The 24,509-nt window shown below is 34.6% G+C and overlaps 1 protein-coding gene across 3 annotated transcripts in view; it reads right to left on the bottom strand.

Annotated features, from left to right (window-relative positions):
* Window positions 1-15,312, bottom strand: part of ANKRD17 (ankyrin repeat domain 17) — a 73,190-nt gene extending 57,878 nt beyond the window's left edge. For all 3 annotated transcript variants that reach the window (XM_032235131.1, XM_032235133.1, XM_032235134.1), the window contains exons 1-4: window positions 15,163-15,312; window positions 14,223-14,379; window positions 10,676-10,823; window positions 3,543-3,690 (exon numbers count right to left, since the gene is read on the bottom strand). In XM_032235131.1, coding sequence (XP_032091022.1) covers window positions 3,543-3,690; window positions 10,676-10,823; window positions 14,223-14,379; window positions 15,163-15,274 — 565 coding nt within the window. In that variant the 5' untranslated portion in view covers window positions 15,275-15,312. The remainder of the gene's footprint in view (window positions 1-3,542; window positions 3,691-10,675; window positions 10,824-14,222; window positions 14,380-15,162) is intronic.
* Window positions 15,313-24,509: the final 9,197 nt, after the last annotated feature.

Raw genomic sequence — 24,509 nt, 5'->3', positions numbered from 1 at the left:
CCCCTTCTTACAACAATAAACTGTGAAATTGTCTGAGTTAGATCAACCCAAAGCTATTTGAATCTATTTTTCCCAATACTAGTTCAACAGCTTCATGATTAAACCACATTGGATCACATTTGGATTACAAAATTTTGTATTAGAAGCCTCTTGATCATTTCAGCTACTTTCTTAAGTAGTGTAGGTTTTCTGACTCAAAAACTGCTCTAGAAATAGATTAGAAAAGGAAGCAGTTTCTATGTTCCTAAAGCTTCTGCAAACATCCAAAAATCTGCTCTGAATATATTAACTTTATATATCTGCCTCAGGAAATTGTCAAATGGGCTAAAGACATCATCCAAAGAGATTTTAGCAAGTGTACTGACTTAAATAACTACTATAAATACGGGCACTAGGTTTTTAATGAACTTGAGGAACAAACTTAAGGAATTCCGAAGCTGTCCAAATTGTTTGATAGTAAAAAGAGTAGCATATAAGGTTAATAAATAAATAAAAGTATATGTGTACACAAATACACACACACATACATATATGATTATTTATTAAATTTATATGTGCATGTCCATACACACCTTCCCTAAATAACCCTTTTCCATTTTATCATATCCTTTCTAAATTATTTTAATTCATTTGGCTACACTGTTTTTAAAATATTAATTATTTTTAGATTCACCATTATTACTAGCCTTGTCATTAAAATCACATTAATAAAAGGTTTATCAAAATGTTTAAAATAAAAACATTAGCATTATTGTACTATACACTTAAAGTCCAGGTTGTGGTAGCATTATTATAAAATGGTATCCATTTTATGCTGACAGTATCATAAAATGGTACTCGTAATATTAAAGCCCCACCCAGAAAAGCTATCTCAAGCTCACTTATGCATATGGGACATAACTGGATGTTCACTGGGGAAGAGGAGGCTGCTAGGTATATACTGTATTTTTCGCTCCCTAAGACACTTTTTTTCCTCCCAAAAATGGGTGGAAATGTCTGTGCGTCTTATGGAGCGAATATGGGCGACAGGCAGCAGCAGTGAATGGCAGCAGTGCTGGGAGGCAGAGGCAGATTTTTTCCCTTGTTTTCCTCCTCTAAACCTAGGTGCATTCTTATGGTCAGTACCGTCTTATGGAGCAAAAAATATGGTAGTATAGAGAACACTGTATACAAATGGTAATACAAATAGTATATAGTGTAAAAAAATAGACATAGAAAGAACTCGCATCTTTTATATTTACATCTTTTACTTTTCTATCTTGGATATTTCTTCCAAAATAAAATATCTCCCCAACACTTATAAATATCCAATTGTCAATTAACTGGGTAGAGTTTAAAAAGAACCCGTGACATACACATAAAAAAATATAATATCTGTGATAGTGTGGTCTGAAGGGCATCTAACTCAACTGGAGTCATCTTAAATCCTAAAATTTAATTCTAATTAGATTCTGGATGGAAGGCTACCATAGGATTCTAAATTATATAGATTAGACTGGAAAGTAAAAAAAAAAATGAGGGAAAAGACAACAGTAGATCATTTCTATATTATTGCCAAGAAAACTATGTAACTATGTCAATGATATCATGCCTTCTTTAAAATGATTCAGTGGAGAGCCTTAGAGAATGGTCAAAGAAACCCTGAATTAAGTTTCACCTGGACACATACTTCCTTAATAATCACCTTATTGTTGCAGAAAAACTCTGCCAAAAAAGACTGGCTTTAAACATTTAGAACATGTTTTAAACTTGCTATTTTTAAGCAGGCCTGTTGCACTAATTTTGTAATGAGCTTTCATTTTTATTGCATACTTATTTCACTATTAGTGATTTCACTATACCAGAAGATATTCTGAGCTCCCAGAGAAGTGGTGTAAATGTTTCAATAATTATAATAATATGGTTGCAGTTTCTGTAATTGTTTCCTCAGAGTTTAAAATACTGAGTCATGAGTACCAAACTTGCCAAGTACTGAAAACTGAACTCCTCTCAACTTTTAATTCAATCATTATGTACATAAACAAGCCTGTGGCTAAAACTGAGCTTGTTATTCTAGTTAAATATTCTAGAAGACCAATCCATACTACAAATAGAGACAAGTGGAGAAAATTAGTAATATTAATAAAGAAAGATAGGGTCATAGATGATATTAAAAGAAGCATAATGAAAAATATTAAGAAGATTTCAGGAGACCATAATATATGGGTGTCAAACTTGCAGTATCATGTTGCCATCACACGACATTTTGCGATTTCTTCCCTTCGTGGAGCTAGGGTGGGTGTGGCCTGTGCATGACACAGCCAGCCCATGGGTTGACACCATTGCCATAGTATATACAGCCATAGCTTTTCTAACGAAGGTTGACAGTACAATTAAGGTCAAAGCCAATGCCTGAGTGTTTCTAGTACCTTTTTGCTGCCTGTCGTTCTTGAGAATTGGTCAAAAAAAGAAGAAGAAGAAGCAATGGCGTACAAAATTAAATATTTCTCTTTCATGAAAATGAAGAAGATGGCAATGACACTCCCCAAAATCTGGAAGAATTTTTTAATTAAACAACTAGTTGTTATATATTTTTTGAAAAGGAGAATGCTAACAGTGATTTCTTGGTTCTGAATTATTATTATCAAGGTAACTGGAAAATAATCAGAGGCCTTATCATGGATGGATGGAAGGACAGACATCAGATATCTGGAAAAGAACTTTCAATTAATAGGCCTGTGAGGAGTGATTTAAATTCACCTTCATGAAAAGCTTTACGCTAGGAGGGGATTCAATTCTTTTTGTTGTCACCTCTATAGGTGAAGGTAACAACAAAGATCAATTAATTGGGATCCAATCCCAAAATGGTTCTTTAGTGTCCATAAGTATATATATATATATATATATATATATATATATATATATATATATATATATATATATATATGTGTATGTGTGTGTGTGTGTGTGTGTGTGTGTGTGTGTGTGTGTGTGTGTGTGTGTATACACACACACACACACACATACATATTGCACCTGCCTGCGACTCCTAAAGACAATTGTCTTTTTCAAGGATGGTCCAGCAGCTGCAGCTGTGCACCTCCCAAAACACTAATGAGTTAGGAACTGCTCCATCTACATACTAATATCTCAATTTTTGAATTGAATCCAAAGCATTGCACAGAAACAATATACTTTGTTCACAAAGAAAACATTCTTAAGTGAAATATAAACTATCCTTGCTTAACTATATCAACATTTCAGTTGTTTTCACTGTCCTACATGTTAATCTCTGCAAAAATTCATTATTTGTCCAAACTGGTATTAAATAAATCTGAATACAAATTCTTCTATACATTAAGAATGTAACAGAGTTCCAAGCTCTCTACATTCCCTCTACATCAGGGGTGTCAAACCCATGTTGTCATGGTGATGACATGTGATGTACCGGGACTGTTTTACCCTTCGCTAAACCAGGTGTGGGCGTGGCTAATGCATGACGCATCTGGTCCATGGGCCGGGAGTTTGACAGACCTACTCTACACTTTCATATTTATATTTACCTGTTGAAGATTGTGCATTGACATCAGCACCATGAGCTAGCAGCAACTTAACAATTTTGACATGGCCTCCATTAGCAGCAGCCATTAAAGGTGTTATATCTCCCTTGATACCTCTATCTTCAACATTTGCATGCATTGCTAGGAGGACCTGTTGACACAGAAAACAAAAACTGATAATTAGTATGAAGGGAGAATAAATCTGTTGTGTAGCTATGTGATCCTTGTTGCTTGCTCTGTCTTGTAACTTAAAATACTTCTAAGCATAATGTAGCAACATTATCATATGATTATGATTGCATTTTAATTATGCATTATTTAGCCAACATTGCATAATCCAAAACATGTTCCAAGACAGTAAAAACTGCAGGTTTTACTTCTTAGGCAAAACAATAACAATACACCCTTAACTGACTCATTTCTTTTTCAGGCAAAAATTCCGATTCTATTCAGAGTATGCCAACTATGCCTCTTTTATGTATGCATAAAGTGGGCCATTATAAGAGTAGAAAGGTAATTACTGTATTTACTAGAAATGAAAAAAAAATATCCTTAAAAATTGGTTAATAGGGAGAGGCATACTACAAAAATTGTTAAGCATAGGAAGTGCCTGAGACATGCATAGGACATTGGGGGGAAATGCTAACCCTGTCTTTTTTATCAGCATCCACCACCTTCCATCTCTGAAATGCAGTTTCCCCTTTATCCTTGGAGGCTTTCTCTTTTTTTTTGGAAAATCAGGGTCCTCCAGGGATAAAAAGAGAAACTCATCCTCTATACCAGGACAAGACCAAGAAGTTCAAATTATTAAGCTGAATGAACAGGACTAGGATTCCTAAGCTTACTTACATAGAAATTTCAGTGAGCCGTACTACATAGTTTTAGTTCAAATGTAATTCATCAATCCATTCCCTTTCCAAAAAGAGAAAAAAGTAAACTAGCTTTAAAAACTATATCTTTAGCATAGCACTCAGCACTGAGAACAAGATATTGAATTGTTGTTTACAATAGTATATGCAAACATTTATGCTTGCTGTGCTACATTTCTGAAGTCTCTTTTCTTCTGTGTGCATATTCAATTAAGACACCTTATTTTACAGATAACATCCATCAATAATCATTCAATTACACTGTAGTACATGTAAGGACAGGAGCTTAGATCTACACAGCATGTTTCTTAGCCTGATCTACCAATATCACAATATCAGCTGCATTAGTATTTTTGCAATACGAAAAGAAAATATTAAAATCTATCCTCTTATCCTCCATAGATATATGCATGCATTTGTTAAGGAAGATGTAAAACCTGGTGACAAGATAGGAAAGCTAGAAAGTAGTTGTTCTACATGGGAAGCTTGGCAGTATCTCTGTAAACATCTGTTTTATGCTGCCCAGAGTTGGTTGCTTGTGAGAAAAGCTAGTTCTTAAATTGATTTAATAAATATATAAGATTTTTAAACTTTATAAGCTTGTTTCTGTCATTTCGGGTTTTCTTTTTGAGCAAATATGACAGGAAATTTCAATGTTGTATGTAGGCTGCAGCAGATTGTTGTAGATATTACTCCTGAAGAAAGGAGACAGAAATATCTTCTCTCCCCCACAAGGTTTCTGAAAGTGCAAGGTTTTTTCCGCCCTATTCCCATTACCATATGTTTTTCCCAATTAGAGTTGATACCGCAAATACAATCTGAAATTACATACTTATTGGATTGGATTGGATTACATAGATTAAAAAGGCAGTAGTCTGTAAAATGAATTATGACTATAATTAGAGTATCACCTTGGTGTAGCAAAAACAAGGTGACTCATTTTTAAAAAACAATTTATATAAAATTATGATTCAAAGTAGCCTTCATAGAAATTTGCCTTCTGCATTAGCATCATGAGGGAAGGTCAAATAACAGTTTAATTAGATATCTTAATAGCATAGTAAACATACTGTATGTGCAGAAGCTCAGTCACAATTTGTGACCTCAGGAATCAAAAATGTTATTTAATTAGTGAAGTTATACCCCATTTTTTAATGTATGAAGCACTCAAGGGAACTAAAGGTACTTTTAAAAAATCCAGAATGTTGAAAATCTTACAATGCTGTGATAAAAATTTGGGTACTTGTTATTACAGCATGCATTTATGATGATTAGAATGTTTCAGAATCACATAATCATAATTTATGACTTTTCCAAGGGACTGACAACAACCTAAATCAATGAGAGAAGATAGATTTTATAATGACTCTGATTTAAAAAAAAGATTATAAAATTGGATGCAACTCGTCAAGGACTGCCTGTAATAAAAAATAAAAAAACTAAATTTCCGAAACCCATAAACTTTCTAAGCAAATAAGCTATGCTTTAAACAGATTATTCTCTAATAAAGTTGTTGGTCTTGTCGGTGCCACCAAACTTCAAAGTAGGTGCCCAAAAGCTGCTCCTAAGGATGTGCATTCCATAATCTGAGAGCAACCAAAGAGACAACTGGCAACAATTTTTCAAAAGTTTTGCTTCCTTAAAAACTTGTGGATAGATCCTTTCAAGCTAAACACAAATATAACTTCAGAATTATAGGAAATGTGTCACATAGGAATCTTGAGAAATAATTAACTATAATGCATTTAATGCCATAATACATCAGTATGTCACCCTGTATGTCAGGCCTGGGGATAGGTTCCCAATTTACCCGCCCGAGTGTTGACTGTTGAATGCAAGTTGTGTTTTATTATTTTATTCTGTTCACATATTGTTTGTCTTTTGGTATTGCACCCCCTTCCCTGCGATTGTAAGCCGCCCTGAGTCCCCTCAGGGAAAAGGGCGGCCTATAAATCCTAATAAAATGTCTAAAAAAAAATGTCTAAATGCTGAGTTCCATATGGTTTTGCTGCTGATTTTTATTTGTATTCACTGTTCTATGTAACTTGCTGTAATATCCAACAGTAGTCAGCCAGCATGAATTGATTCCAATTGCCATCATACAATTTTTCCATTGTGGCAATGTCCTGGTCAAACCTTTCACTATGTTCATTACCTAGATTTTCATGAGAGACGTCCAAATATCAATGAAGAAAATGAATCTTTAGTGACATGATGCATTTTATGGTCTTGTACACTGTAAGATTCAATCAGCTGGATGTCATTTGGGACTCTTATAATTGTCAAAAGAATTCCCAATACATCCTTGAATGCTTTCAAGGCTATTTACTCTGGCTCCACTAACAATCCTTTATACCGCTTGTCACTGAGGACATATTTGATCTGTGGACCACAAATGTTTTACTTAATATGGATACCATTTATTCTTGGAAACATTTGTCTCAAATAACAAAAACCTTAACCTTTCTTGTTTATCACTTTAACAAAAAAATTTCAACAGTTCAAGTTTTATGTGAAGCAGAGGCAAATATATCTTTGCTGGGTCAGCAAGTGGTTCATGAGCCACATTCTTCTGTCCTGGAAGGAAGTATTTCAGAGTGTCAAATTTCTTTTTAATATAATGTGATTCTCTTACCCAGCTTTCCCATTCACGTATGTAAAAACAGCACCTGCAGCATTCCAAGCAAACCATTACAAACCTAAATCTGACCAGGTCATTTAATTTTATTGTTATTAGACGGGGCTCGCCAGACATACCCAGTTCAAAATTCAGATCATTGTGAATGTCTGTGCCTGACTAGTGCAGCATCTTCATCTCTTTCATCTAAATTCTATTTCTTTGGTGGTTTTGGTACTGGCACATGTGGCATTGGTTTCATGGTTGAAAGCAGATTGGGGTATTTAATTGATGTCTTATTTTTAATAGACAAACCAGTAAATGGCAATGATTTCTGAATTCCTCTGAGTCAAGTTCTAAATGCAATAGCATAGCTTGCACAACAATGTGAAGAGACTATGTCTTGCATTAATCAACAATCTTACAATCAAAGTGCACTTCAAATGCTTTCTTAAAAACTCCAGTCATGGTGCATTTTTGAAGTTTAAAGTGTACTTGGCACAAATGTAGCAGAACACATCATAGCTCTTTTGACACTGGCGAGACATTTCCAATCACCCTATTGCAGTGATGGGGAAACTTTTAGACACCACGTGCCCAAACTGCATGCATGCGCATGCCCAAACTGAAGGATGCATGCGAGTGCATAAATGCATGTGTGGACATGCGGGCATGCGCAGCAGAGACCCGAAGACCAGCTGGCCAGCGAGAGGCAGGGCATCCCAACACCGGCAGTGCAGCAAGAAGTAAGATCTTTTTTTCATGAGCTTCTGTTTTGCCGTCAGCAGGGAAACAAAAGCTCACGTAAGAAATGCCATGGAGATCTGACATGGGGCAACAGCGCCCATGCCAGCAGAAAGGGCTCTGCATGCCATACCAGGCAAATGTGCCATAGGTTCACCATCACAGCCCTATAGCAAGTCTTACTTGTTACAGGCTTACTTGTTATATAAATTACATGTACATACACAACTCTATGCCTTGAGACAATCGCATCAAAATACATTCAAACTGACACCAATGAAATCAGTAGCATCTTTACATGCAAACTCCTTTTACAGTCTTTCCAGCAGCATCCATTCAGCCTAAGCATGCCCAAACTGCATCTGTTATGCAATACGCCCTGAATGCATGTCTGAACATGCATAAGTTACACAAAGCATCTTATAATTCAACTGAAAATGTGTGTGTGTATGTGCATGCGCATACACACAAACGCACATATATATAAAAACGAAGAAATTGTAAAAAGAAAAGATTGCTACAAAATAATACATGATATGTTAAATCAAATGTTATTTTCATAACTGGCAGTCCAAATTCTATAAGTTTTCAGAAAGCAAAATCTTTGTTGTCCACTGTTCTTTGCCATCTGCCACAATGAAAGGTTTGATCCAGAAAAATCTTCAAAAATATTCTCTTGCAAATTTTATTAGTAAAACAGAATCATAATGGGAGAGGCTGTTCATCAGTCATTAAAACCTTAAAGATTAATATCATATCGATACCTTAAATTCCATCTAAGCAATTAGCAAGTTACAAATACCGTGTAATTTGTTTACCTTATAAATCTTTTTGAACATATGTAATCTCTTTATGTTACATTGATCAGATGATTAGTTGCAACATCCAATACAAACTGCATCTTCCATGGGAATAACAAATGCAACAGGCAATAATAATGCTAAGTCCTTCAAAATCTAGTTTATTTTGAATGAACATGTTCTGATTTATGCTACCCACACTGCACTTATCAACAGGAATCAATCAAGGAACTTCTATTTTTAGTTTTTGTTTAGCACTACATGCAAATTGGAATTTGCAGTTTATTATTAAAATACAAAACATTTAATTTCAAACCTTACTTGTTCAAGCCCCATATGCTCGATTATTGAGACTTGAGGCTGGGGGGGGGGGGGGGGAATCAGGCCTTGAATGACTTAGAATTGGTGGTCTTCAGCTAATAACTAGTAGAATTTGGTTAATGACAGCAATAGGGAGTACCTGGATTGCAATTGCTAAGTAATGTGCTTTATAACCATCTTGCTTCATGATGGAAATTCTGGTTAGCAATGGAAATTCTGGCCCCAATTGTGATTGTAAGTACCACTGTAGATTAAATCTTCATGTGCATCTTTTATCACAGAAAAACGCTGAAAGCATATTCCCTGTTACTTATACCTGTCTCATAGATCTTTATAAAATCCAGTCATTTCCAAGCTAAATTACTTAGAATCAAGTGGTTGAAGTAATTGTTCAGAGTGTCAGGAAGATGTAGAAGCAACAGTGATAGGAACTATAAAATGCTTTATATCAATCACTATATAGAAACAGCAGGTGGCAGTTGTGCTTAGCTTCAGGATTCACCTCCATCTTCAATTACAAAAAACTTTATAGAAGTTGCACTCCTGATAAGTGCTTTTATTTATTTGTATCACTCTTTCATGTTTAATGTGCATCTGCTATATTGTACAATATTTAGAGATATGTCATAATGCGTTTAATACAAAGTTTTTCTAAGTTTGAAAATGGTTGGAAAGCATGTACGCACCGCTCAAGCATTTATGAAGCAAAAGCTAAATGGATGCTCGGTCTACTATAGAGACTTCCCACCAATATACTTTTGCATGGTCTTTTCTGAGGCAGTTGTTGTACCCTAGCATTTAATGAAAAACCACTATGACCTATCTTCTTCCCATTACCCCAATAAATAGTTGTGACATTCAGAGGAAGAATGCAAGCATTGCTGGAAATCATAAGCCACAGCATCATATATTTACAAGCTAAGACCCCAAAATGCCTTTTCAAAAGACAACTGGACTTCATTTTTCTTTGAAGATGTTTCGCTTCTCATCAAAGAAGCTTCTTCTGTTCTGAGTGAATGGTGAAGAATAGAACAATTTATATTCCTTGAAGTCATCTATTTGTTAGCACACTCTCGGAGTGGTTGAGGCGACTTGGAAAGTTATCTGTTCCTCCAGGATCACCTGAATAGCGTAAATGGGAGTGAACTATCTTGGAACTGCTGAAAGGGCTGTATTGTAAACAGGAGATAGATGGAATCACACACAGCCCCTTCGTCTGTTGAAGGCCTGTTTAATTTTAATGTAGATGGCCTCTTTGACCCCTCTTTCTCTGTCCTAAGTCAACATTCTGGACTGAGTTTCTATTTACACAAAAATTAAAATAACACTAAGATGGAATGATGATTTTAGGCGAGGGATATGAAACACTGCTGAAATCTCTGTATGTAGAAATCATTCCTTCTAATACAAAAAACAGGCTTAGAATTGTCTCTTCCAATGCATTTTTGCTCTCCTCAGGGTTAATGGCAAGTTTCTGTTGCATACAGTTTAAGAGAACAAAATTGTACCCAAAGCACTCCTACTGAGTAATTGCTTAAGTCAACGAAATTTGGAATGGAGAAAAAATTACCTTTACCCTTGTTGTCTTTAAAATCTCATCTGGCTAAGAGACACTACAGAAATTTGATAGAGGGCAGAGGATCTACCAAAGTCTCAGCTTGAACCAGTCCACATGACAATGGATTTGATCCAAAGAAAATATTAACAAACTGAATTGTATGCCATGTTCAGAATGTGTTATAAATAAAAGGTCTAGTTTCTCTATTACAACATAAAAAGACACACCTGAGCAAGTTCATAATATCCAGCTGAACAGGCTAAACAGAGGAGACTTTCTCCTTCTTCAGTGTGCTCATTCACACTCCGTCCTTCAATAAGCAACTTCCGCACAGCATTTACATCTCCTTCTGAACAAGCTTCAGCCAAACTGCGACTAAGGAAATACAGAAGAAGTTATTTGTAGCATGAATATATTAATATTTCACAGAGATAGCAGATTACCATAAAATATAGGCTTCAACATGTCATGAATATATAGTGAAATATATTATGATTATGAAGCTGCAGTGTCAAAAAGTCTAATTTGTAGCCCACCATGTATTAAGAAAATTGGCTTCTTTTAGCATTGCTATACTTATTTTTAAAAGTTTTGAGAATGAAATGTTATAAAGTAAGCTATTCTGAACACTTTGGAAGTGCTCTAATCTGAACAAACCTACTGCTTCAAGATCAACATGGTTCAATAATATGAAAAATTTCCCATTCTGTGTTTCAGGGTGATGTACGGTTTTACATTTCAAAATATCTTCCATGCCCTATTCACCAATAATTCACTGGCAGAAAGTAGCTATCTAAAAGTAATATCTCCATCCTTCCAAATATCCTCTCAACTGAAAATTAAATAGTGCTCAGTTTGTTATCTTTCCAAATTTAGACAAATCTGTTTAGATCATTTTTTTAAGTTTAATATACTTTAAATTATTAAGTTTTAATCTATATATTAATGCTAGTTAATTCTCTAACCTTTCAGTATCACAATTGCCTATTCCAGGCTTCTGCAGGCATAGCAAAGGGAAAAGTATTGAGAATTGATTTTGTAAATACTTCCATGTTGTCTATACAAGCCTAAATTCTTTTTTTCAAGTCAGATGCTCCCAGTTGCTAGAGAACACCAGGGGATCTTGATCTGCAGAACTCTTTGCAAATCATTTTATTATATTAATAACTGCTGAGCTATAACATACTTTTAAACATATTTATGGTGTCTCTGCATTTGATGTTTCTCCATTAATATATTTATCCAAAGTTTTCACCATCATTTTTTCAATTGTAATATTAAAATTTTGTATATTAAACTTCTTAAGAAAATTTATCTGAAAGATGGTGCATAGAGCTGTAGAATAAATCAAATGACAAATAAACATCTTGGTCTTGATTTGTGGCCTTAATATTCCAATTTTTTCATTATAAAGCATCCAAATAATGTGAGTATTTATTCAGAATATTTTCATGTAATGATTTTTTTGAAGAAGACAAACTTGTACAATTGCCAAAAGATAGCATCTATGTCGTAATTCCTTGAAACAACCCTTTTCAACTGTAGCATCCTAAATTTTGCATTTCCTAATTTTGGAGATACATCAAACATCCTCAATAAGCTAGTTTTGTAGGCTTAACATGAAAATGAGAAAACATGAGTGTTTGTGATGCAACAGCTTGTATCCAAAGTTGCAAATTATTATAAATCATATAAAGACTGATTAAGCAAAATTAACCCTTATGTAGTATGAAATCAAAGAATTTATAACAATATTGTGATATCTGCCAAAATTTTACTGTACTCTTTAGTATCTTTAGTACCTTTTAGTTTATAATGACAATTATAAACACAAAAGATATGAAACAAATGTGAATTTAATTTTTTTAAAGTAATGTGTTTATATATTAGATTTAATACATCTATAAAATTTATTGACCACCCATCTTGTCACAGCAATAAGACAGAGTGGATAGTGTATAATTTCAGTAAAATGAAATCTTGTTCTGATCATAAAACAATACCATGTACAGGGAATGAAATAGGAAATAACTAAAATAAAAAAAAATAAAATGAGCTCTCAAGACACGTCAGTTAAATTTATGCATATTATCAAAAAAAGGATGAAATAATGTTTGTCTCACCAATTCTGTGAACAATACTGTTAATTATTCATAGTTATTCTGAATGTACCTTTTGTATTTTATTTTCTTATAATTCTTCTTTCTTCCAATCAGATCTATTTTTATATCCATTAATGTAAACAAATGCCTTTCAGCCAATCCACTAAATATAGGGATGTTTATGTATTTAATATGCCATCTAATTTATTTACTCTTAAGAAAATCTTTGCTTTCCAACAGAGGTAAATGTACTACAGTGTTGAGTGACATTCAGCCCACCAATGATCAGGAGTGAGCCCTAGGTTGTCAATACTTTGCTGTCTACTAGTAACAAAATCTTACTCTGCTGCCTCTCCCTCAAGTCACTGTTCGATTTTGTGCAGGAGGCTCTTGTTTGTGAAATTATCAGCATGTGTATACATTTAGGTATGAACAAATAGTCCTCACTGAATGAATTTTGTTCAGCGACCATTCAAAGTAACAACTGAATAAGAATGACTTACGATAGATCCTCATAGTTGCTGCTGTTGCAATATCTCCATGGTCACATGAACAGAATTTAGGCACTTAGTAATTGGTTTGTAAATTGTAAAATTGTAAATTTAATGAATTTATATGCTGCCCAATCCCGAAGGACTCCGGGCAGCTTACAAGATACAGAACTAAAAAAATAAAAAGTTAAAAATAAGGAAAGAGAAAAACAGAAATTATATTGCAGCAGCCCACAGTTACATGGTTGCCATTTGCAAATTTCAATGCTAAATTCCAACAAGCAAAGTTAATTGAGATGATGACAGAAGTTCAAAAATGATTACATAATTATGGGATCTGCAATTATGCAGAATTCTCCCAACAACAGCAACTGGAACTGCCACAACTGTCATAATTCAACATAGTCGCATGTGCTTTGTGACCATGTTGCTGAGTGATAGTGATGCCAGTCCCAATTACAATTGTTAAGTGAGGACAAACTATATTTATATGCTCACACATAATTTAATTTTAAACTTAGAAACCAATCGAAATGCGAGGCCATGGGGATCACTGAGTGCATCATGTGTAGGATTGACACGTAACTTAATTTGCCCTAAATTTTGTGGACCCATCCTTCTATAAATTGAAGCCCTGTAGAATCTGTAGCAGTCCTTGATTCACCAAAAGTGCATATCTTCTATCAGAGCAGTATTTAACCTAAGGATTGAAATCTGGCAAAATTAAATTTGAAACAACACAGACAGTTCCAAAATGACTGTGGGAATGTACACTAAAATCTTTATACAAAAATAGCAGCCACATTTTCTGTCGTGTGCAAAATGGTTGTGGTTTTGCAATGCACCACAATATGCAACTTTACGTATGGAAAAAAATTGGCTAAGAAAGAGTTCACGAACTGAAACCATTACGCTTATAATTTTGACTACAAATCCAGTGATGTTAGTAATCTTCCCACTCCATGCGAACACTTTCAGATGATCACACAAATATTTCCTGCACTGAATTTCCTACAAAGAGGCAGAGCTGCATGTTCTCTATAATCCCTTCCAAGCTAATGTAGTACATAACAATTTAAGGAATAAATATTTTCTGAAATCTGTATAGCATATACAGTTTAATAATAATTGATTTTTGCAGCAGAAATGTAAGAAACAAGTAGTTTCAGATAAATACTTACTTATCCATCTGCCCTGAGTTTGCTGTGCTTTCAGCTCTCATTCGGGTAAGTGCAGCAGCAGCTTCATCCAATGCACAGCTGACTGAAGAAGTTAGTCTGCGAAGCACCTCAGGATCTGCAAAGGCTTTCCCATCAGCTGTGGATAACTTACCTATTCCTTTTATTTTAGATCACAGATACAATGTTTTATACCCAGAAAGAAGAAAATAAAGACAATTAACAAAATACTATTCACACTACTAATAGCATCATTCTCAGGCAAACAGAAGTAAAATGATAGCAGTCTTGGAGAAGAGGCAATACAATTATTATTATTACTATATTCTTCATATTTAGGTAAAATTCTACAAAAAAATCACATTCGAATAGCAGAAGAAAAAACTAATTAGGTAATATTATTTATTTTTTGGAAGTATCATTTTAAAATTTAAAAGACATTTCTAGAACAGCTAGCAAATCAACACCATTTAATATTTAAAATGAACTACTAAAATCAAATCAATAATTTGTTGATAAAATATACTTATTATTTGCTAAAGACTGAAAATTCCAAAAAGGTTTGAATAAAAAAATATCTGACACTAAAATTTGGCAAAGTTAGGCAAAGGAAACTATAGAATTTATTTCATCTAAATTAGATGGTAATAACCAGTGACTTTCACAGTCTCTCTCTCTCTCTCTCTCTCTCTCTCTCTCTCTCTCTCTCTTTTGCTTTCTTTTTCCTTAGTGATCACTTAATGACAAAATTAAGTGGTCACTTAATGATGGAACAGATTGCAATTGTTAAACAAGGAAGAGGCTGAATTATACTAATTGAATCAAGATGTTGTTCAAAACACACACAAAGATAATAAATTTAATAACAGATTGAAACATTCAATATTATCTTATAAATATTCTGTAAATTAATTGTTCTTCAAAATCAGTGGTGTCTATTTACCTGCAGCTTCTAGTAAAGCTTCTAATCGAGCTTGGGTTTCTGGATCTACTGTTCTGAGATCAGCACCATCAGCAGTACTTGACAACAGCAATTTTGAAGCTGTCTCAAGCATTGGATTCTCCAAATCATCCTGATCCAAAATAAATGACTCCACCTAGGAGGAAAAATGAATTTTAATGCATATGTTTATATTGAAATAAGGGTTTCTACATATAAGAAAATTTAACTATATTGATTTGATTTGTTTCAAAACCATCTACTGTCCAGTTTTATGAAATTTCAGAATTATAATCATTTCTTCTAAGTACTACTTCTCTTTTCTAACTTACTATCTAAGATCTATCTACAATCATTTCTTCTCTTTTCTATTTCTAATTATCTTTTCTAACTATTATTTCTTTTATTTTCTAAATCTAACTAAACTCTTAATATTATTTTGTCTTCCTGTGTCACTTTATGTCACAGTGCAATAGAATTCCTGAGTAAAGGAGATGAGATAGACAAACTTCTTTTTAAAGCTTTTTTTAAAAAAGATTCAATTTAGACTTGAGAGATAATTGTTTTGCATGGGTTATTAAACAACCAAAATTGCTTTACTATTTTACTCTTGCATTAGAAAGTTAGTTCATTTAGTCTGAATTCTATAGGCAAAAATCTGTGAACAGCACTTGAATTTCAACAGCTCTTGGAACTATTAATTAATCTACAGAAAAATGTTTGCACAGAAATAAAATTTACCATGACCAACACTAACACTACATTCTGATTGCATTCCTAAGTAAGCAAAAATGAAAATTATTTTTTAAAAGATAGCAAATAAATCAAGAATTAGAAAATCATCAAAAATATTGTGCAGTTGTCCAGAAAATATAATTGGTAAATGCAACAAAATTTGTTACAATGATTTCATTATGTCTTTCTATAGTTTGCTAAAATTAGTAAAATAAGGCAAACAAAACAAAGCTTCATAATATAGGCTGAGTTTGTACATCAAAAAGTAAATTTGTAATGAATGAATGAATGAAGAGCATGTTGAAAAAGAAACAATAGGTTTGTCAAACTAGAACCATATATTAGAACAATTTAAAATTTAAATTAATTTTAAGCAATTTAAATTCAGCATGTTCCTCAATTTGAGAAGGATATTGAATATACCACTTTATGAATATGGGAGTAAGCAACTTTTGCAAGTATAAATCTCCTTGAAAGGATCTTCCAATTGATTTCAGCAAGATCCTAACTAGAGGCACACCTTCAGATCACCTTTAATGATGATTTGGAGTCTTGATTCATTGATCTAAAATTAATAAAAGCTCCTATAATACCATGATCACCAGCATAATGTATGTTGATCAGCTAGTTGCTGCACTATGAACCAAATTAAATTTTTAATCAGAATTCATTGCAGTGGCCTAATTCCAATGATATCAATGTATGTTTAATTATGAATAGTACAGCCAAAAGTACTTGCACCTGCCACATTAAACTTGACATATTTCTTGCCTACAATAACCCTAGGAATCAGAGGACAGCACAGGATCAAAGAGCAATCCCAATCTACAAACCTGAACTTTAAGACTCCAGTCTATTCATAACAAGTTTTAATTCAGCCCCTGAAGGTGACCTCAATTTATACAAATTTTAAAAACATATATAACCCAATATTATTTATATTAAATAATATTGCATGGATACAACGAAACAGAAAGGATCAAAAGGATTATAATATACTAGTCATAAAGCTAACGATATAAAATTTTCAGAAATTTCAAAGTTACAGAAAGAAATGTGACTGGCGAGAAGAACTAAAACACACAGTATATACATATTTCTATATACTTTTACTAATCTCAGTTCACTTGTCTATTTTTGGGAATTTTCAATACAATATGTATATGTATACACAGACACAGAGTTTACTCATAAAATTAATTAATTAATTTTATATGGTCACCTTGTCAACTGGCATTCCTTAGTCGATGGGACCAGAAACATGGCTATCCTATCTGATCAGATCTTTCAACCCAGTCATAACTTGATAATACTGTTCATAAACATTTAGCTCTTTGAGAAAAAATGTTACTTTGAAAACAGGTGGCAAAATGTTTTATTGGATATTATTGGTGGAAAAAACAGAATTATAACTTTAAACCAATTATTATATAAGGACTATTTAAGGACTTCTACCAACCCCAAAATGAATCTTTAATATCTGGAGGTTTATCATCTTAGATGGACCCAATGCGTAATCCGGAAGTATCAAACAAAAGGAAGAGATTGTGGAATAGGAGGGCCTCTGTTCAACTTCCTGTTTCAAAAGACCGTTTTTTTCAGTCACTCATGCTCTGGTCATCTCCAGTATTGACTTTTGACATACCCTCTATATTCTACATCCTTGAAGAGGTTATTCAGAATCACTTCAAACCATGAGATGGGCAGCATATAAATTTAATAAAATGAATAAATGAAGAGTATCAGAAGCCACAACTGATGCAGAATGCAATGGTGCAGTTTTGGGCATCCCTAGGCTTGTGCATGTAAGATCTCTGCTACATGAACTGAACTACATGAGTTTGCTCCTCGATATAATATGTATTAGTATTAGTAATGTAAATTAATGTAAAGTAATTATTAAACTTATCTTCCAAGAAGACCTTTCACCAATATTATTTGTTTAGATTTCTTTTCATGAATTAATATTTTCCTAAATTAGGAAACCGAATAACTTATTAAGAGCCATGCTGACACAATGGTTAGAATGCTATATTACAGGCTACTTCTGCTGACTGTCAGCTGACTGCAGTTCTGGTCTCACTGGCTCAAGGTTGATTCAGTCTTCCATCTTTCCAAGGTCAGTAAAATGAGGACCCAAATTGTTGGGGGCAATATGCTGGCTCTGCAAACTGCTTAGAGATGACTGTAAAACACTCTGAAGCGGTATATAAGTCTAAGTGCTATTGCTACTATCAGCGGGCAATATAAACAGTCCTCATTAGCAACCACTCCGTTATGATAGTGATAAAAAGTAACTTTATGACCAATTGTTACATTTAGAACCTTCACAGGTCTGTAAAGCAATTGAAAGCTGAAGTAACATTGAAGGCACAATTGTGGTTTTAATTAGTGCCCATTTCACTTAAGAACCAAGTTGCCAGTATCAATTGCGGTCACTAAAGACGACTAATTAAAATGAAGTCATTTTCATTCAAATGGTTATTGCTTATTCCTACTCAAAATTTATATAAATATTGGAATTCATATTTGATAATTGGAGCATGCACTGGATATGTTCAGCATTTTGATCAAAATATTATGCTATAAAAAGAAAAGTGTTTTCCTAATACATACAGAACTTAAGACTGTTGCATCTTGAAATTATGAGCTAATTCTGTATAATTTCAAATTTGGTGTTTATTTTCTAAGGAACTTCTTAGAGCATTAGATTTCTTTCTGGTCCTTGGAAAGAGAACATCCTACTATTGCAAGGAAAAATACCACTGTTTTTTAAATAATATTGTCGTATCTGGAATGCAAAAGATATATATTATATAACATTCTACAGATATTTTATCAATTTATCTTTACTTCCAACTTTGAACATGTTATATTTTAAATCCAGTATAAAAGAAAGAAAATCCTAATAGCATTTTCCTCTTCATCTTATAGATGATTTATAAATGCACAAGAAATAATAACAATAATGACAATACTATGGAAACTCAAGACTTGCCATGACTGAACTTATAGCACAATTTTCAGACAATGGTATTTAAAGGGACAATTCAGTATAAAGTTAATAATTATTAAATGGAGTTTTTAATGTTAACGGGGATTATTTTTGGCTCCTCCCTGGACCTAAGCTAATATATCTACACTCAATCAATAGAAAGTCATTTTAAACAAAGCCACTCACATATGCCAATAAGACATACCGTAGTTCTCTTTATTCAAATTTGGGTGATTCAAAAAGAATTGCTGAAGCAATTGCTTGGCATAATTAATGAACTTGCTGACAGCGATAAATTAAAAACAAAATGGAACTAGATGTTTCTTTGTTCAAAGAAATGATGTTCAATTAGTTCCCAAAGATACTGCTCTTGCTTCTGAACATGGTTTTAACATTAATGGCCCAGACAGCCTCTGCAGAATGGAGTGACTTCAGAACTCTGGTTCCTAATTTAGTGCACGGTGGGTAAAAATATGCTCTCTAAATACTTCAGTGGGCATGCCAAGCTCTATGACCTATCTAATTTTGCATTCCAAATTTATCTCTCTATCCAGCTGAATGAATGAAAAGTGACACACTAGAAAGCATGCAAAGTACCTGCCTTACGTATAATCTGATTTATACTGATGTATAATCCTGGCAAGTGGCAGTCTGGTGACAGTTGCATGTACAGGAAACATTAAGCATTTTTAGTTAGAGTGTTTGCAATGTTAGAGACAGTTCAGATGTCTAATCTTTTTTTCACAAGGCTGCTGACCTCAATCAATTAATAGGAATATGTCTTTATGTTGAATTTCTGTTGGAATCCATCACCAGGTGTGTGTGCAGGGCAGTTTCGGCTGCCTGGAACACACACACACAGGGATGGAGAAACATTGTACCAGGAACTTTCCAGCCTAACGGTCAGGACTCACTATGCAAGCTCATGTAACATGAACTATGTGGGCAAGCTACGCCCACACCTGCCCCTTCTCCCCCCTCTCCCCACCCCATGCCATGCTGTAACTTTCTATTTGTTGGTTTGTAGAATGCTGTAACTTTCTATTGGTTTATTTGTAGAATGCTGTGACTTTTTATTAGTTTATTTGTACCATGTGTGATTATATATGCCTTTTGATGACGCTGTAACTAACTTTCTTAATAAAAGAGGCCCTCGAAGTACATTCGAGGCCCCTCATCCCGAGGAATTCAGCCTGGTGTTTTCCTTTCCATTCGGCCGAGAAACATGAGCGGCCCGCCAGTGTGGCGATGCCGCAAATTTCATATTACTACATTCTGGTGTGTATCCTAGGCATTTATCTTCAATGGGTTCCTCAAGTAACCTGGATCCATGCCATGCAGGGCTTTATAGGTAATAACTAGCACCCTGAATTGCACCCGAAATAAACTGGCATCCAGTGCAGCTCATAGAGCAGTAGTGTAACATGGGTCATTCTAAGGGCCCCAAGAACTGCCTGTGCCACCGCATTCTATCTGTTGAAGCTTCTGTATGCACTTCAAGAGTAGTGTCGTGTAGAGCATGCAGATATAAATCTTTGGCTTACAAGCAGAACCTCTAATGGTAGCTATTAAAAGGAGAGTAGAATTGAACATACAAATTCTCCGCCCATTACTTCTCAAAATATAAGCAGACACTTAATTCTTAATATTACATTTTTCTTAGAAAACAAAAGATTCACTCTTTGTATTGTATAAATGTAGCAGCTCTTATGCTCTCACAATAGCAAGGGAGAAGCATTTATCTAATTGGATACTAATTGAATAAGAGCCGTAGTGGCACAGTGGTTAGAAAGCAGTACTGCAGGATACTTCTGCTGATTGCTAGCTGACTGCAATTCGGCAGTTCAATTCTCACCGGCTCATGATTGACTTAGCCTTCCATCCTTCTGAGATTGGTAAAATGAGGACCCAGATTGCTGGGGGCAATAGGCTGACTTTGTAATTGCTATTGCTATACCCTATTACTTTTTAAAAATGTATTTTCATACATTTTGTTTCTTGATTCTGGCCTCTTTAATAATACTTAATTGCAAATATTTCACAATTGTATGTGATTTAAAACAGTACTGATTTTATACTATCTGTCCAGTTACATTATTTTTAAAATCTACAAACCATTGGGTTTTAGTAGTTCAAAGCAGTCACCATTAGAAAAACAAATATATCTTATCTCATAAAAGTATTAAAGATTACATATCTACATATTATATACAGTGATGCTTAAAAGTTTGTGAAACATTTTGAATGTTCAGTATTTCAGCATAAGCACAATTTTAGATATGGTCATCTGTTCTTTCTCTATGTCCTAAAATTAGATAAATAGAATTCAATTGAAGAAAAACATTATATTTGTTCTCTTATTTACTGAGGAAAATGATCCAAATCAGTCGAACCAGTAATGGCTTGGCAGCCTGGGCTGCTGGAATCGGCAGTGACGCAGACCTGCCATGTCCCCAAACTGGTTCCCTGGGCAGCGGCAGCACCATCTTGTTTTTCAGTTTTGCGCATGCGCAGAACAATTTTAATTGCACTGCACATGCACAGACAGATGAGCAAACCGGCAATAGTGCCTGCCGGAACTCACCTCTGATCCAAATCTATCTTTTTGTGTGAGACAGAAGTATGTGAAACTTTGCTTTCAATTATTATACAGCAATATAATGCTACTTACATTTTCAATATCTGTGGATCAATCTTGAACATCAGCTTTGAGGAATTTCAGCCACTCCTCCTTACAGAAGAATTTCAACTGAGGTTTGATGGCAGGCTTCCTCACAGTGAACTACCCACTTCACATCCTTCCACAACATTGTTGTAGGATTAAGATCCAAACTTTCATTTGGCGATTGAAAAACATTAACTTCTTTCTGCTTTAACCATTCTCTGATCTATGGCTTCTGTTTTGAATCATTGTCTTGTTGCATGATCCACAGTTTAAACAGATGCCCTGATATTTTCCTGTAGAATTTGCTGGTACAATAAGAATTCATAGCACTATCAATTATTGCAAGCCTAGATGAGAAGTATCAAAGAAGGCCGAAACTATGAAATTGCCATCATCATGTTTCACATATTTGATAATATTTTTATGCTGAAATGTGACATAGATCCATTATTTTGGGACAGTAGTTTTTCTTTCTAACCTATCATGTGCACCATTATTGTTTGATCTTCTTCTGATGCTGGTCTTATCAACACTAACATTCTTCAATGCAAGAGCATTTAGGTTTACACTTTACCACGGGACCTATGAGAGCTCCCAAAGTATTATACACCTTTGTCTTGGTCTGAGTTTTGTTTGTCAGCCGCTCCTGGGAAGAGTCACAATGGAGTTGAATTGCCTCCATTTGCATATACTCTGCTTTACAGTATACTGGGGAAGTCCAAATGCTTTGTTTTGTAACCTTTTCCAGCCTGGTGAGTATTAACTATATTTTTCTGGTGCTGAAAAATTGTCTTAGTTTTGAGCCATGATACAGTTCTACATATCTACATTACAAAACTCAGATTTTGATAGTAAATACAGATACTTTTGTTCTTTAAATAAAACCAGGCCTCCCATATTGATATCTGATTATCATCCTATTTATTAAATGACTCTAATTTCTCCTTCAAATGAACTAATAATCCTAGAGGTTCATTTACTTTTGTCACACACCAATGGACAGGTTTGGATTATTTTCTTCAAATAAATGAAAAAACCTTCTGCATTCTCCTTATTTAGTTTTAGGACTAGTATTTAGGAATAGGACTAGATCACATTTTAGCTCATATCCATGCAAAAATATTGAAAATTTAAAAAGTTTCACAAATCTTTAAGTACTACTTTAGTACAGTTTTGTTTTAGGATAGATTTTTAAACATTCAAATAAATATAATGGAAATTTATAAAGTTGACAATATTTAGAGCACAGTTTAATATCCTAATAGAAAGGAATATATATGGCTCAAACTTTAAATGTGAAGTCCTTGACATAACTAATTTGATAATGAAACATCCTCAAGCAATCAACCAAGCTCAGAGAGCATCAAGGACAACACAGTTCAATATACATAAAAGCTAATCTTTTTAATGAGTAAGACAAATTAAATCAAACCAATAACAGAAATGAACTTGTTAGGAACAAAACAACTATGATTTTCTATTTTGTCATGTTTCCTTTCATTATTTTCCACGTACAATGGGAATAAGAAGGATTAAGAATGCATTTAATCAGTTGTTCCTTAAAGCTGTACCAGGTTGACTATTGTGAACTATAAATTATGGGAATCAAACTCAAATGCAACTTAACAAAAACTGAGGGCACCATTTTGACTGTTTTTAAAATTACCATTGGTTATAAGGATTAGCACCTGAAAGTGTGGAGATAAAAGAAACCAAACTACTTGCTGTGTCACATTAACTATGCTAACTAGAATAATTTGCTGGTGAGCCAGTAAGTTTATGTTATTATAAATTACTAATGAAGACAGCAATATTATTTTCAGTGCAACTTATTTCTGAAGAAAATATTGTAGGATTGCAATTTTATTATAATGTGCTAAAGAAACAAAGTTTTCAATAGGAAATGTTTTATTTGCAGTACAGCAGACTCCCTTCTGAAACTGGCATATTGCAAAAGCAAAGTCATAGTACCTCTTTTAGTTCCATCTCATATATGGGATGCAAGTCTAAATACATTCTTTGATAATAAAAAGGGTAAGTTACTGGAGTCCAGGTTTTTGGTACGCCCAGAAAAAAAAGGTGAAAATGTATGCTAAAGGGGACAGAAAATGGGGTGTTGGTTCTTACCTGATATGCCCCTTCTTTAGGCAGGTGGAGACAGTAATCATGCATGGGTTAACTCAGTCAGTAACCAATAGAACTGAGTCTACCAAAATGATGTCATCGCCTCGGGAGAGTGTCCTCCGGCTTTTGTGACGAAGGAGATAAGTAGACTGCTGTGTGTTAGTTGACTGCTTTCAATCCTCCCTTAGCTCCATAAAATTCCCCCCTTAGCTCCATAATGCCCACTGTCACTAGGCCAGGAACCAAGGGTGGGGATGACCGCTGTCTCCATCTGCCTAGAGAAGGATCAGGTAAGAACCAATGCCCCATTCTCCAATGTTGATGGAGACAGTGGTCATGTATGGGATGTACCAGAGCTGGGCTTGTCCCCAGAGCTGGGATTGAGACTGAGCTAGGAGCTTGAAGAAGGGAGAACTTGCTGGAGGACTTGCCATCCGAATGCCGCATCCGCCGATGCGTATCTGTCCATCTTATAATGGTGAATAAAAGAATTAGGGGTCGCCCAGGTGGCCGCCTTGCAGATCTTCCACTGAGGCCTGCCTTGTCCACCTGCAGATGTAGCCACGCTTCGTATGGAATGCACCGTGATGTTAGATGGAGGGGAGAGGTGGTTTGCCACGTAAGCCCTGGTTATAGCAATCGGATCCAGTGCCCCACCATAGATGGAGAAGCCTTTAGCCCCTTATGGATGGAAAGAGATGAAGAGTGCCTCAATGTGTCTGAAGACGGCAGTCTTGGCAATATAGATCTTAAGAGCCCTTCTGATGTCTAACTTGTGCCATTTGCGCTCAAGCCTATGAGAGGGATTAGGGTAAAGTTCGGTAGGGTGAG

This window comes from Thamnophis elegans, chromosome Z (assembly GCF_009769535.1).
Source record: "Thamnophis elegans isolate rThaEle1 chromosome Z, rThaEle1.pri, whole genome shotgun sequence".
Lineage (NCBI taxonomy): Eukaryota > Metazoa > Chordata > Lepidosauria > Squamata > Colubridae > Thamnophis > Thamnophis elegans.
Note: the sequence above shows the minus strand (reverse complement) of the source record. Positions and strands in the feature narration are given on the sequence as shown.